The sequence below is a fragment of the Gavia stellata genome, chromosome 4, assembly GCF_030936135.1.
Source record: "Gavia stellata isolate bGavSte3 chromosome 4, bGavSte3.hap2, whole genome shotgun sequence".
Lineage (NCBI taxonomy): Eukaryota > Metazoa > Chordata > Aves > Gaviiformes > Gaviidae > Gavia > Gavia stellata.
The window spans coordinates 57,784,127-57,798,036 of NC_082597.1; the positions used below are offsets into that span (position 1 = coordinate 57,784,127).

The following is a 13,910-nucleotide window of genomic DNA, read 5'->3' on the forward strand; positions in this document are numbered from 1 at the left end:
GTACATTTTGTTCTTTCTGCTGCTCTTGAATATTGTATCAATGCCAGAAATGGGGAGTTAAAAATTAAAATAATTAACCCCAATAAATTGTTACATTCCAAAACCTGTTTGTGTTCTCTTCCCTGGGTGGGCTGTGACCTGCTCTGAGTGTAAGCAACCTGTGGAGCTGGTAGCAGGGAAACATGCTTAGTACCTTCTCATGTACCATGGGTCAATCCTTTTCGGACACAGAGAAGCTCCAACAATGGACAAGGGAGACTTCTATAATGCTGAGGGAAGGGGAGGCACTTTGGGAAGGCCAAACTGTAGCAAGTGTGATGTGAACACGCTCCTCCAAAGTGCTTTGGAGAACCTCCCATGGGTTTCCTGCCTCCTTTTCTTTTAAAAATGAAATTAGAGCTGAGCACAACCTCTCACTTGGTGGCTGCAAAATGCTTTAGGCTTTTCCAAAATATGTGCCTAAGTGCACTTTACACATGCTAATCTAAGAAATATGGTGAAAAATACTCGATGTGTGTAATCAAAGCCCCAAATTCACTGCATTAGTCTCTAGCCCATAGAAAGATAAAAAGGTTACAGAAAAATTTCAGGTGGGGAAGTGCTATTGGCATGAGATGCAATGGGGAAAGCAAATGGGTTTGGGGTGAAGCGGTGCTCTTTAGGCAGGCAGGGGAGAGGTGTGGGAAGTCAGTACTTCTGAGTGCTGGGAAAGGGTAGTGTCTGGGCACAGCTGTGTGGTGTCACCATCAAGCCGACCAAAACACCCTCAGGGCTTACATGGTGATCTGAGTTTCAGCCAGAGGGGGAGAGGTTAGGCTGAGGCTGGGGCTTCCTGAGGGGGAGAGTCGCTGCTTCATTAGCCAAGGCTGCAGGTGCTTTGAGATGCTTCTCCAGTGTCCAAGGCTCGGAAAGTCACAGGAGAACCCTCTCCAGCAGTGATGTGTCTTGGCTGGCCAGGAGCAGGGAACACTGCCCACCGAAGCCAAGCACGGCCAAGGTGGTGTGCTATTCACATCATGCCATCCGGCTCACCTTGCCTCCACTGCATGCCAAAACACCTGCGATGCCAGCACTCTCTCCCTTGCCCCCGCGCCCTGGTTTTGCTGAGAGGTGAGCAGGCTTTTGACTGGACCTGTGTACAGCAAATGAAGCCACCTCTGACCCATGCTTTCCGGAGCTGGAGGAAGGCTGGAGAGGCAGACGCCAGCCTTGACTGGACACATCCCATGAGGTCCTGTGCGAGTGTGCTGGTGCCAGCAGACCCTGTAAGAGCCCCTTAGCCTGCCTTGCCCTGCTCGTGGCCGCCCCTTGGGGACAGCTGCCAGCCCAAGACACCGTTTGGGTGTTAATTAGATGGAAGAAAATCCTTTAATCGCTCACTCCCCATCCCTCTGGGCTGAATCCATGAGCTGTTAAAACCAGCTTCTGTCGCCAATCCTGCTCAAAAGCGGGCTCCCCAAAGCCCCCCCCATCGCCTCCCCCCACCCTGTCACCCACAGGAGGGCAGGGTTTCGGCATCCTCATGTCCTTGCAGAGCCGGCTGCCCACTGAGCATCTTTGATTCGTTATTCATGGGACAGGGAGGCTGCTCTGGCTACTCACCAGTCTGAGTCATCACCCCCTGCAAAAATCTATTTTTGCCACCTCTTTGTCTCCAGGAAGAAGTTGTGGTCCCTGCTGAGGGAGAGGGAGAGGTTGGGACCCCAGGAGCGGTGAGCCGTGCCTGCTGCAGCACCCAACTCCTCCACCTCTCACGGCCCCAGCATGGGCAAGTGGGTCGGGGCTGGTGTGGAGGGGCTCACCCATTCCACTTACTGCTACAGCAGCGTCAGCCAGAGGGATAAATCTTGCCACCACAACTCTGCAGCCTTTGGCAATAAAATCTGGACAGCACATGAGGGATGCTCAGCCAGGCCAGTGCAAAGTCCCCAGCATGGCATCACATCCCACAGCCTGGGACTCAAAAAACCTCGTAGAGGCATATGACATTTTTTTGCAGGGTTGCAGTAAAAAACACCTTTCCCACCCTGATCTGCATGCTGTGGGGTGGGCTAGTCCAGCACCCACATGGGCTCATTCCAAATCCTCTCCTGCCTGGCCACTGACACGGGTGGGCAGGCTGCAGGCAGGGGGTGATGCAGGCGGGTGCAATCCCCTGCCACCGCTAGGAAGGGGCAGGTTGGAGGCCGGTGGCCTCCCTCCATGCCGCGCGGCACAGGCTTCCGTTTTCTTTGCATCCTTCACCAGAGCCCACTCATCCCAGCACTCTGAGCTCTTGTCTGCCCAGACCACTCGCCAGCCTCACTGCCGGGGCCAGGTGCCCATCGCATGGCTTCCTCTACATCCACTGTCTTGCTCCCCTCCATGCCCACCTCCGATTTCCTCCTCATGGTTCCCTTCATCTCTCCCTCTTCCTTAAACCGCCGCAACTAACTTCCTCCCCTCCTCTCCGCAGCCTCTCAGCACCGCGAGCCGGGCAGGCCTCTTGCTGGCTCCAGGGTGAGGATTTTGGGGGACTGGAGTGCAATATGCTCTGCAGGGAGAGAAGATGGCCATGCCCCACCCATGGCATCCTCTTCCCTGCTTGCACGAAGCTGAGTTTGAGGAGCCTTTGTAGCTCTGGCTCCCTTGCTATCCACTCAAATGTGCCTGGGGTGGAGAAGGTGTAATCTTTCATTTCCAGCGCTGGAGCTGTTTCAAACACACATGCTGCCGCTTCCCTGCCAGCTAGGAAGGATTTCCTGCCATTACTGAGCAGAGCTTAAAATCGATTTTGTTTGCTTTCCCTCCACTGCCCCTCTTGGCTCGGCTTTGCTGTCTAGCTGAGGCCCTGGCGTGCCTGGGGAGGGGAGAGGGCACGGCGCGGCTTGTGGCCGAGGGGCGAGTGTGCTGCCAGAGCAAGGAGAAAGCAGGTGTCTGAAGTATCTCCTTTATGAGCTGTTTAGGATAAAGTGATGGTAGTGGAATATTAAATGTAGGTATTTATTTTCCAAACGTATGGCGTGGGTGTGCAGGGCAGGGGGTTGCCCTCTGCAACAGGCTGTCCTCTGCAGCAGTTGCGTCTGGGGCGGGAGAGCAGGACAACTGCCCCACCGCCCTCCTCGGGGAGGCATTTTCCAGGAGCTGGAAGGTTGCTGGTTTAATTTTTAGGAGAAAGGCAAGGAGGGAAAGGTCCGCCAGCAGCCCCAAAGACCCTCATGGGGGACACCTGATTGTGAGGTGCTGACCCTCAGGGTAACGAGAGGCCCCTTACTTCCAGCCTAAGCATCTTGCAGGGGGAAATCCTCCGGCTGTCCCAGAGGAGCATCCCCTCGCTGGAGGCTCCCGCCGGGCTGCTTTCAGCGAGCCGAAGCCCAGGCTGCCCCCGACCCGGGGTGCCCCCGGGGTTCCCCCCCCGCCCCGCCCGCTCCTCCCCGTCTCCAGCGCCCCTTGCCCGCTCATCTCCCACCGCCCAGGCCCTTCGCACTTGCAGCCCGCGGAGGGATGCTCGGGGGGGGTCCCTAAGAGGGGCAGGGCCGAGCCGGGGCGGGGTCGGGGGCGGTGCGGTGCGGTGCGGTGCGTGCGGCGCCGCCCGGCAGATATAAGCGCGGCGCGCCGGGGCCCCGGCGCCGGTGCTGTTGCCGGTAACGTCCTTCCCCGCCGGCTCCCTCCGGGCTGTCTGTCCCCCCGCCCGCTTTGTTTTCTCGCCGTCCGCGGGCTCGGGCCCCCCACGCCGCTGCCATCCTGAAGTTTCTGGCGGTGCTGCTGGCGGCGGGTATGCTGGCTTTCCTGGGGGCCATCATCTGCATCATCGCCAGCGTCCACCCGGCCGGCACCGCCGCTCCCGCCGCCGCCGCCGACAATGACTCGGCCGCCGCCGCCCTCCTGCCCGCCGCCGACAAGGGGCTGGGAGCGCTGCACGGCCCCGCCGAGGCTCTGGCCAGCGCCGGGCCGCGCCTGACGGGGGGGCCGCCGCCGCCGCTCTTCAGCCGCTTTGTCTGCACGCCGTTGAGCGCCGAGTGCCCGGCCACCGGCCCCGGCCCCGCCGCCGGCCCCGGCCCCGAGGAGCTGCTGGCCCTGCGGAGCGCGGCGGCCCAGCTGCGCCGCACGGCGCTGGAGCAGAAGGAGCGGATCCGCATGGACCAGGAGACCATCCGGGAGCTCACCGGCAAGCTGAGCCGCTGCGAGGGCGGCCTGGGAACCCCTCCTGCCGCCCCGCCCGCCGCCGCCGCCGCCGCCGGGCTCCGGGCCGCCCCGCGCCCCGGCACCATGGGCCACCCCCCCGCCGAGCCGCCCGCCGTGCGGGAGCTGGAGGAGGCCGTCCGTGCCCTCCAGGACCGCATCGACCGGATAGAGGTGCGAGGGGTGTTCCCGGGGGTCGGGGCAAGGCTCCCGGGGGAAGATGCTCCCAGGGGTCGGGGGGGATGCTCCACGTACATGGCTCCTTAGGGCTGCTGCCACCCGCACCCCAACCCAGCTCGAACCCCTCGTGAGGCTTCAGGAAGGTTGTCCTTTCCCTGCTCTTTCCCGAGGTCTCTGCCCAGGGGCAAAAGGCTCACCCTCAGCCCCCCTCTCTTCCCTCTCCAGCAGGGTGGTCCCAAGGGGCCAGCGCTGCCCTGCTTTCTCCCCAGCCTGCGCCCAGGTAGGGCACCTCGCTCACCCCATAGCGCCCACCAAGGCCTCTGCTGGAGTGAGGGCAGCAGGTTGTCAGCTCAGGGCCAGCTCCTGCCCTTTAGCGGAAAGGTAAACCCCATCTGATCCCGTTGCAGTTATGAACGGGACATCTCACAAAGTAAAGTGCGGTGCCACCTGCTGTGAGCACAGCACCCCTTCCCCGTGCGGTTCGTAGGAACTATAGAGAAGGGGACAGCCAGAGCCACTTGCTGTGCCCATCACTGTGGCATCAGGCTGTTGGCACTTGAGGCGTGGACCCTCTGTCCCCACTCTGTAGCATCCGTGCAGAGTGTGTCTGGCAGGCTGAGCCCCGGCACGGCCGCAAGGCAGCGGCACCAAAGGCTCTTTGGTGGTACCTGGGATGGGGTCCATGTGCCTGGGATGGGGTGCACGTGTGTGTTGATTTATTTGGGCCCATGTGGGCTCAGCAGTTGCATGGACCTTGGCAGACTTTGCAGGATACGGCCAGGGCAATAGTTTGGGCATATGAGAGCTGCTGGAGAGGAGTTGTCTGGTTTCCCTGGGGGGTTCGCTCCAGATGCCCCATCTTTTCTGGGGACTGTGCTGTCCCCTGAGGTCTGCTGGGGGCCAGAGCCACCTGCAAGGAGCCCCCTGTGAGGCCTCAACCTCCTCATCTTCCCGTTTGGTTCCCTGTTGCCCTCTCCACTCCTTCCTGGAGTGCGGAGCTGGGAGGGGGATCAGGCAGCACCCCATGAGGTCTCTCTCCCCAGCTTTGCCCTTCTGCCTCCCTCACTGCAGCCATGTGGGTGCAGTAGTGGCAGGCCATGAGCAGAAAATTCAGAGCCACTAAGGTCACAGGCTGAGAAATGAGACTGAGAGAAAGGGTTATTGTAATGGATGGAGCTACAAACAGGGATAGAAAGACAAGGAAAGGCAAGTAAACACATGCACATGTGAAGGGAAAGAGCTGGAGGAAGCACCTGTGAGCTGCCAGGGTAATGCATACGCATGCATGAAACAAACAGAGGCACGCCAGGCATGTGTGGGAAGAGAAGGATGCGCAGCCCAGCTGAGCACGATGTCCAGAGCCTGATGCAGCCAAAGGGAGGGACAGAGCCACCCTGAAAACCCCCTTCAGCCCCAAACAAACAGATTACCACAAGCAGGGTCACACAGCTGGGCTAAGAAATGCATGTGCAGACAGCAGATGTGCCCACCCAGAAATAAAGGGGGGGGAAAATAAGCCCCTGCACACACACACCTGTGTGTGCATGAGGACCAGGTGATGCATGGTGGGACAGTGCCCGGCACATCAGTTTGAACCTCGGGGAGCATCGGGCCTTTAGCTGCTCTCCGGTCACATTCTCCCCCTTCCCTGAGGGGCTGTGTCACCCATGAGCTGCCCTGGCCCTTCTTCTGGGGTTTCTGGCGTTCGCAGGAGGTTTGGTGTGGAGGAAGGTGAAGCTCACAAGGGCTGGAGCAGGATCTCACATGCACCTGGGGAGCCTGAAGTGATGCTGGGTTGAGGTTAGCACACACACACTGATGAGGAAGACAAGCATCATGTCGCCGAAAACGTTCCCTTTTGCGCTGATGGGGACCCGAGGGTCCCAAGGGTACTCTGCAAGGGAGAGGCAGTGCCCTGCAGGCTCAAGAAATAGGGCACCATGTCACAGGTGGGCTGGACTTCAGCTGCCCTGGCTCCAGCCTGCTGTAAGGCGCTGCCTGGGCCGGCCCGGTGACAGCCGCATCCTGGCCAGCCGAGCCCTGGGGCTGCACCTTGGCTGCGAGGCAAGGGCTGCCCATGCTCCTGTCCCCAGCTTGCCTTTGTCCCCACCATATACAAGCAGGCACCACAAAACTTGATGACAGGTTGCTTGCATCTCTCCATCCTCTGCAACTCCATCAGTCAGCCCTGGGAACCTTCCTGGGGTACCCCATGGTATGGGGGGCACCCCCAGCCCCAGCAGCTCTCCTAAAGGGAGGCGGCGATCACACCAGAGGGTGATCTGTATGGGGATGGTCCCAGGGTGACTGGCAGCATGCCGGAGGCTCTGCAAAACCCGTCGGGAGGGAAAGAAGGAGAGGCAACCCTGGTGAAGCCCAGGGTGGCTTAGTCTCTGGAAAGGGATAACGCAAAATGCCATGGGTCCCCCCAGGAAGGCTGCATCCCAGGGCATTTCCCTATGGGCAGTGGGTTTGCTGGCAGGCATTGCTGCCAGAGGATCCAGAGCCGGGATTGCAGAGAGGGGAGCTGGCGGAAGATCGCTGATCTAATCCGTGTGCTCTCAGCCCCGGCTGTAAGGCATAACAAGATTTATTGATGCGCCAAAAAACCTATTAAGTAATTTGATTCTTACATTTGGCAGCATGGCAGCAGGGTTTCCTGGGGGGAAGATGCAGGAAGGGCCCCCAAGGGCTCGCTTTTTGCCCTCTGCCATTTTGCCGGGGGACAGGCTAGTGCTGGTGTGGCATTCACACACGGACATCTTCCCTTACCTCCTCCTAACCCCCCACATGGCACCGCTCATCCTTTCCTCGTGTGCAGCAGCCTGGCTGGGCTTTTTCCCCCGGTTTTGAGGGGTTCCCTCCTCTCTGCACATACTCATGTCCGTACACTTGGGCGCATCTTGTCACGCAGAGCTGGGGGGTCCAGATGCTCCTTTTCCATGCTTTTAATTACTGCTGCAAATGGCAACAGAGCAGTTTTGGAGAGGGGAGGGAATCACCTTGGCCCCCTGGGCTCTGCCAGGGTGCAGATGCCTTCTTCGTCCCCATCGTCCCTCAAAGGGAAGCTGAGCGGGAGGGGGGACAGCCCAAGGGGCCTTATGGGGGACCTGGCCTCGGCAGAGCTGTAACAGCCTGTTTGCTCATCAGCCGGTCAGTGCGCAGCCATGCTGGCCCATCTGTGCCATTGTGGCTGGTGACCTGTCTGCTGGCAGGAAACCCTCGGGTATGGGCGTGGGAATGGGAGCGAGCCAGCTGCCTTCCTCCTGCCTCTGTCTCCAGCAGAGCGGGGATGGAGACCCCCAAATTGAGACAGCCCCAGGCCCCGAGTGAGGTTTGAGGGGGCTGGGAATCTGCAGCAAGCTCTCCTCTTGCAAGGAAGAGAAGGATGGAAAGGCCAATGCATCCCAGCTCACTCCTCACCCCGGGCAGTCCCTCTTGGAGTTTAATGACCCCCCAAGCTCCTGCCTCAGTCCAAAAGGGTCTGAAAAGGTGGCAGAGTCCGAAAAACCCTGGTGTGGCAGGTGTGCCATCATGCAGTAGTGAGCATCCCGTGGCGGTGGCCACAGAGGAGCTGCGGGCAGGCTGGGAGCATTTGTGGGTCTGGGGAAGGGAATGGGGCTGCTGTGTGCGCACACCCAGCTGAGCATCATGATCCCTGGAATGTGCTACGGGCATCATCCCGCGGGCATTGTCCTGTGGTCCTGCCCACACCATCCCAGCAGCTAAGGTGGGCACTTGCGTGCCAAGGCGGAGTGGCGGGGCCCAGATTTGCCGGTGCATTAGTAAATGAGACTCTGATCTCCTTACATAAATCAAAGTGAATTTGCTGACTGAGAGCTATAGCCCGAGCGAGCTCATGCCGATGTGGCTGCCCCGGCCCCCCGCCTCCCCCTCCCCACCCCCCTGCCAGCCACTGACATTTAATGTGATGAATATTACCTGGCATCTTTCAATCTTTTTTTGCTGGCTCTGGTGGCCAAAAATCGTCAAGCGAGCCTCCCCCGCACCCGCTGCCCACTCCCCTGCTGCCTGTGCGGCGGCAGATGGGAAGCCGGGCGCCTGCAGAACAGACGGTGAGAAGGCGCTTCCCCTCATCTCCCCTCCCCAAAGGTCACTGGTAGATAACAGCTGCACAGCTAGCATTAATAATTTTGCAAATAATTTGATTTGGGAGAAAGATGCTCGAGCGACAGCTCGGAGATGCGGAGGATGGTTAGGGGATGCAGCCTAGCTCAGCACCAGGGGGCTCATCCGGCACGTCCTGGCTGCGGAGTGGTGGATGGGGAGGTCCGGACTCCTGTACGGCCACAGTCTGGCTGCAGGGATGGGGATGGTGTCTGCTGGGATGCTCCTGGGATGATGGGTTGGCCCCCAAACTCTGCCAGATGAGGGTACCGGCTGCATCCCTTGCCACGAGGAACATGGGGCTGGCAGTGGTTTGGTCGGTTATGGGGCCCAGCTACTCGGCTGGAGGGGTCAGGAAGAGCTGGAGAGAGGGATGGAGGGGGAAAAACTCAGGAAAGGGGAAGGAATTGAGCAAAAGGGGAGAGACAGTGTGTGTGTGCGTGGAGGGGAGCATCAGGAGGAGATGCTCCGAAGCCAGAGAAATGAAAAAGCCGTAGGGAGAAAAGTTACAGAGGGAAGAAAATAGCAGCAGGGAGAAAAGCAGGAGGAAGGGGGAGGAAAAAAAAGCACACAGTCACTACTGAATAATGTAGGGCAGGCTATTGGGGGCTAGTGAGAGCGACAAAAGCTCCCAGCCTTTTCTTTTTTCGTCATTAACAGATGGAGCCGTGCATGAAAGCAGGGACGTAGGCTCCAAACCCGCAGCTCGAGCAATCAAAGCGTGTGGCAGACAGGAGCACGCCAACCTCCGCCGCAGCCAGGCGCCCTGAAGGGATGAGAAAAGCTTTTGGAGCCCGTGGGATGTGGACAAAGAGGCGAAGGCAACCCCCATCCCACCTGTGCTGCACCCTGCCAACATATCCACTTGGATATGAGCGTGGGCAGCCTCAGGTGGGAATTATCCCTGCCAGGAGGATGGGAATTAACCTTTCCACTCGCTTTTCCTTCCCTCCTGCCATCCCTCCCCTGCTTCTCAGCTGGCTGCACCGGCTGGTCCCCAAGACCCCCCACAAAAAAAGGGCTAAAGCCCCCTCCCTGTCGGCTAATCCCTCCCTGTTTTATGGAGACTAAAGGTAGGATGCCCTTTGTCAGGCACTTTTCCCTTCCCAGAGAGGTTTTGCTTTCTACGACAACCTCCCCGTACCACTGGAGCAAGCCAGCAGCGAGAGCTGGCATTTGGTCAGGGCTGGCAGAAGCCACAACCACAGATGAGCGTGGTGACCTCCTCCATGCCAGCTCCAAGGCGGGGGGGGGGGGCCTGTCCAGATCAGCAGGGATGGCATCACCCCGTGTCCCACCAGTACAAGCTGTGCAAATGTCCAGGGCTGAAGCAGCCATGCAGACCCCTCTTGGTGCTGGAGCGGCCATGGTGGCCCCTGCTTTGGCCTCTGCCAGACTGTGGCTGCTCCGGCACCTTCAGGAAGGTCTGGCAGCGCAGAGAAGATGCTCACCATATTTCTAAGCCCATGGCAGAGGGCTTAATACCCCAAGGACATGGGTAAGGGAGAGGGCTGCTGTTTATGCAGAAACACCAGGAGCATGGCAAAGGGCCACCTTCTCCCTTCCAGCCTGGTTTTCTTCTAGCTGGGATGGGGTCTCACAGCGAGGTGGGATCTGGAGTCTTTGCACGGTGCAGTAGCGGCTGGGAGCATCTTCGCCACGCTCCGGGTTTTGGATCAGCCAAGGGAAGAGTTTTCGTTTGGGTTTTAACCCTGATGGGACAAGATGTGCTGAATATCCTCAAGTGATGGGTCATATCTTGAGGACCAGGGGACCTACCACTGGCCTCACTTTTCTGTGGCATCCAGATAGCCCGGGAGAGGCTGGCTTATGCTTACGGAGAGCTACCTGCCTGACCTGGCACACGTGCATGCACCCCCGCGTGCCGGCTGGCTGGGCTAAGAGGATTACAGCCCCATTATGTGATGTTAACATGCTGGCTGTGGCAAAGCAGCCTCATGCATGGTGGGGAAGGGGAGCTCCAAGCTCCTTACCGTGTTGTGCCCTCCTTGTGGGAGGCTGCCCACGGGAGCAGAGCCAAGGGATGACCCGAGCACCCGTGCATCCCGTCCTTGCACTGTCCCTGAAGTGTCAGAAGGTCATTAAGAGCAGCCAAGCTTTGTTTTGCAGTAATGAACTCAATGGGGGCTCTGAGAGGGGAGCTACAAAGTCAGCTGGAGGCTCTTGGAGAAGACCCCGCTGCAGATGTGGGGTTGTGGTCCCAGCACTCTCTACAGTGGTGTGGGCTGGGCATGTCCTTATTTAACCTCTCACGGTGACGCTGTGCTGATTTTTCTCTTTTCTCCCTCCTTTCCCTGCCATCGTGGCTGCCGCCGAGTGCAGCAGGAGCTGCCAGCCCGCACCAACGGCTCGGCGCCCACTGCCCCAGCGCTCGCCCGTGACGCCCTCCACACCAAGATGGAGCAGCTGGAGGAGCAGCTCCTCTCCAAGATCCTGACCCTGCAGAAGGAGCGCCACGCCGCCAGCACCGACCGCAGCCAGCAGCAGCACGACATCGAGAAGGAGCTGAACTCCCTCCAGAACCGGGTGACAGAGCTGGAGCATGGTGAGTCCTGCCCGACACGGATGGAGGTGGTGCAGGGGAGTCCCTACCCGAAGGTTTATCTCCAGGAGAGTCCCAGGACAGGCCACCCTCATCCCAACAATGGGTGCTGACCCTCCTCTCCCCTCCCCATTCTTGACATGTAGGACCGCCGGGCTACAGCCCTCCTGATGCCTTCAAGGTGACCATCCCGGTGCAGAACAACTACATGTATGCCCGCATGAAGAAGAGCCTGCCGGAGCTCTACGCCTTCACCATCTGCATGTGGCTGAAGTCCAAGGCCCTGGCAGGGCTCGGCACCCCTTTCTCCTACTCTGTTCCAAACCAAGCCAACGAAATCGTGCTGCTGGAGTGGGGGACCAACCCTCTGGAACTGCTCATCAATGACAAGGTCAGTCCAGCCAGAGGGGGAATGGCAGGGAAGCCCCTGCTCTCATCTCCTTTGCTTCAGCCCTCCTGGGAAATGATGCTCCTGGGGGTTCTGGGGTGGGGGCAGAGGCAGGAGGATGGGGAGGATGCCTCACCAGGGCGGGCCTGAGAGGGAGAAGCAGCGCATCCAGATGTCTGTAGAATTTGGGCTGCTGCCGCCGTGGGGGTGCACCACTTGCTCTGCAAGGGGCTGGGGGGATACCAGGGTCCTCTGGCAGTCCCACTGAGCACCGGGCTCTTGCTCTTCTTGCGAAGGTTGCCCAGCTGCCCCTGAGCCTGAAGGACAAGGCCTGGCACCACGTCTGCGTGGCGTGGACCACCCGGGACGGCAAGTGGTCAGCGTACCAGGACGGTGAGCAGCGGGGCGCCGGCGAGAACCTGGCCTCCTGGCATGCCATCAAGCCCCAGGGTGTCATCATCCTGGGCCAGGAGCAGGTACGTGCCGGCCCGATGCCGGGGGCTGCCAGTTTGCATCACTCCAGCAAGAAGCCAGCTGGGGAGGCAGCCCCAAAATGGGGTGAGGGCAGGGGGTGGCGCGGGCAGGAGCGCTCAGCATGGCACGTTGGCAGCTTGGGCGAGGGGCTCTCCTGCCTGCTCATCTGTCCTCTGGGCAGGCCACGTGAACTCATCGTCTTCTGCTCTTTCCTCTCTCCATCCCTCTGTCCCCCATTTGCTCCCCATTTGCTTGTCTTCTTTGCATCTCCCCCATGCGTCCATCCCCTCCCCTCCTCGCCATCGGGCATCTCGCTCTGCTTCTCCCCAAACTTCTCCCTCTCTCCCTTGACCTGTTTGCCCACTGGATGCATGTTCCTTCTCCTGTCCCCATCCCTGTCCCATCACTTCTCCCGCTCTTTCCCAGGACACACTGGGCGGCCGCTTTGACGCCACACAGGCCTTTGTGGGGGAGCTGGCGCAGTTCGGCGTGTGGGACCACATGCTGGCACCAGCGGAAATCCTGGGCTTGGCCAACTGCACCTCTCACCTCCAAGGCAATGTGATCCAGTGGGACGACCAGGCGGTGGAAGTCTTCGGGGGCGCCAGCAAGGGAGGCTTTGCTGCTTGTGAGGAAGGGAGAAAGGCGTGAGTGGTCCCTCGCCCCCTCCCCAGCGCCAAGAAGCGTGGCGGCAGCCCTGAAGGAGACAGCGGGGAGCCCCATTCTCCCTTCCCTGACCGCCGAGCCTCACTGCCACACCAGGGCAATGCTCAAGCCTGCCGCACCGGTGTCCCAGGAGGGGGGGGGGGTGTCCCACCAGCCTCGCTGTTGGCCCCGTGCTGGTGGCGTGGCTTGTCCCCCCTCCCAGCACACCTGCCCCTGGGTCTCGCCTTGCCCTGCTTCTGTTTTGGGAGGACCTTGCCGTACCCGCAGGCATCTCCGGTATGGCAAGGGTCCCCACCTTGTTGGGCCCGACAGGGAGTGGGAAGGAGACCTCCATCTGCCCCGAGTGCAGTCCAGCCTTGGTGGGATGCCAGTGTGCAGGCATCCCCCAAGCACATCCCCTTTCCTTAGTTATTTCTAGTGCCCCACTATCCAGTTTTGTGAGCCCATACTCCAAATGGCCATAAGCATCTTCCCCACCAGCCCCATCCCCTCTTCTCCTGCTGCCCTGTTTTTTCAAGCGCAGCCCTGGGGAGGCAGAGGGAGGATGGTGGAGGGTTGGCAGGGCGGCGCTCCCCTCCTGCACCCCTTCCCCTGCCTCTTCTGCCTGCTTGGGAGGGCTGCCCGAGGGGAGTCAGGCTTTCGAGGCAGAGGGAAGCAGAGTGGGACCCCCCCAGCTGGGGCATTGGTTGGCCACTGAGGGAACAGGGGAAAGGGGCAAAGCATCTCCCCCGGACCTGGCCAAGGGGGAGGGAGCACAACACTGCCATCGAAGGGAGCAAAACCAAGGAGTCCAAGGATGGTGGTGGCCGGAGGAGCCCTGCTGCCCATCCCCTGGCCTTTTGGGCACTGGATTCGGTTGCTGCCCTCGCCTCTGCCTGGGACCCCTGCTTTGAGCTGCTCCTGGCTGGGGCCAGGGCCACCACCTTGGAACTGGGGGGGTGATGGGGCGGGCAGGTATTTTCCCCGTGGAGTGCCTGAGAATACGCTGTTTCCACACTATGTGGTCACCGATGTCTCAGTATGTGAGTGTGTGTGTGTGTCGGGGGGAGGGGGTTTTGGGAGGGTTATTTCGGGGCTCTCACGGTTGCTTAATGCGGTGTTCAGCTTCCAGTGCTCTCTCCCTCCGCCCAAGTCCCACTTGGCGCTTTTGGCGATGGCTGCCCCCCAGCCTGGGGGAGGTGAAGCGGGCAGAGGGGACAGCCCCGCCACCCAGCATTGCCCCCCCTGCCCCCCGCAGGGTCCCCGCCAGTGGTGGCGTGGCTCAGCCCACTGGTGGGGGACACAGCGGGGACAGGGTGCATCCCTTGTGCCAAGTGGGAAACACTGTGACCTTCGTGCACCCCGCCAAGC

At 60.3% G+C, this 13,910-nt stretch overlaps 1 protein-coding gene across 1 annotated transcript; it reads left to right on the plus strand.

Annotated features, from left to right (window-relative positions):
* The first annotated feature begins 3,729 nt into the window (after positions 1-3,729).
* Positions 3,730-12,545, plus strand: NPTXR (neuronal pentraxin receptor). The gene is made up of 5 exons (XM_059816094.1): positions 3,730-4,335; positions 10,813-11,035; positions 11,179-11,423; positions 11,717-11,896; positions 12,321-12,545. The coding sequence occupies exons 1-5, from the start codon at positions 3,757-3,759 to the stop codon at positions 12,543-12,545; spliced, it is 1,452 nt and encodes a 483-aa protein (XP_059672077.1). The 5' UTR covers positions 3,730-3,756.
* Positions 12,546-13,910: the final 1,365 nt, after the last annotated feature.

Excerpts from the sequence above, each read along its gene's own strand:
- NPTXR (XM_059816094.1), top strand. The coding sequence starts at position 3,757 with ATGCTGGCTTTCCTGGGGGCCATCATCTGCATCATCGCCAGCGTCCAC. Across the intron at positions 11,036-11,178 it reads GGTGACAGAGCTGGAGCATG|GACCGCCGGGCTACAGCCCT; the intron begins GTGAGTCCTGCC and ends CTTGACATGTAG. Across the intron at positions 11,424-11,716 it reads AACTGCTCATCAATGACAAG|GTTGCCCAGCTGCCCCTGAG; the intron begins GTCAGTCCAGCC and ends CTTCTTGCGAAG.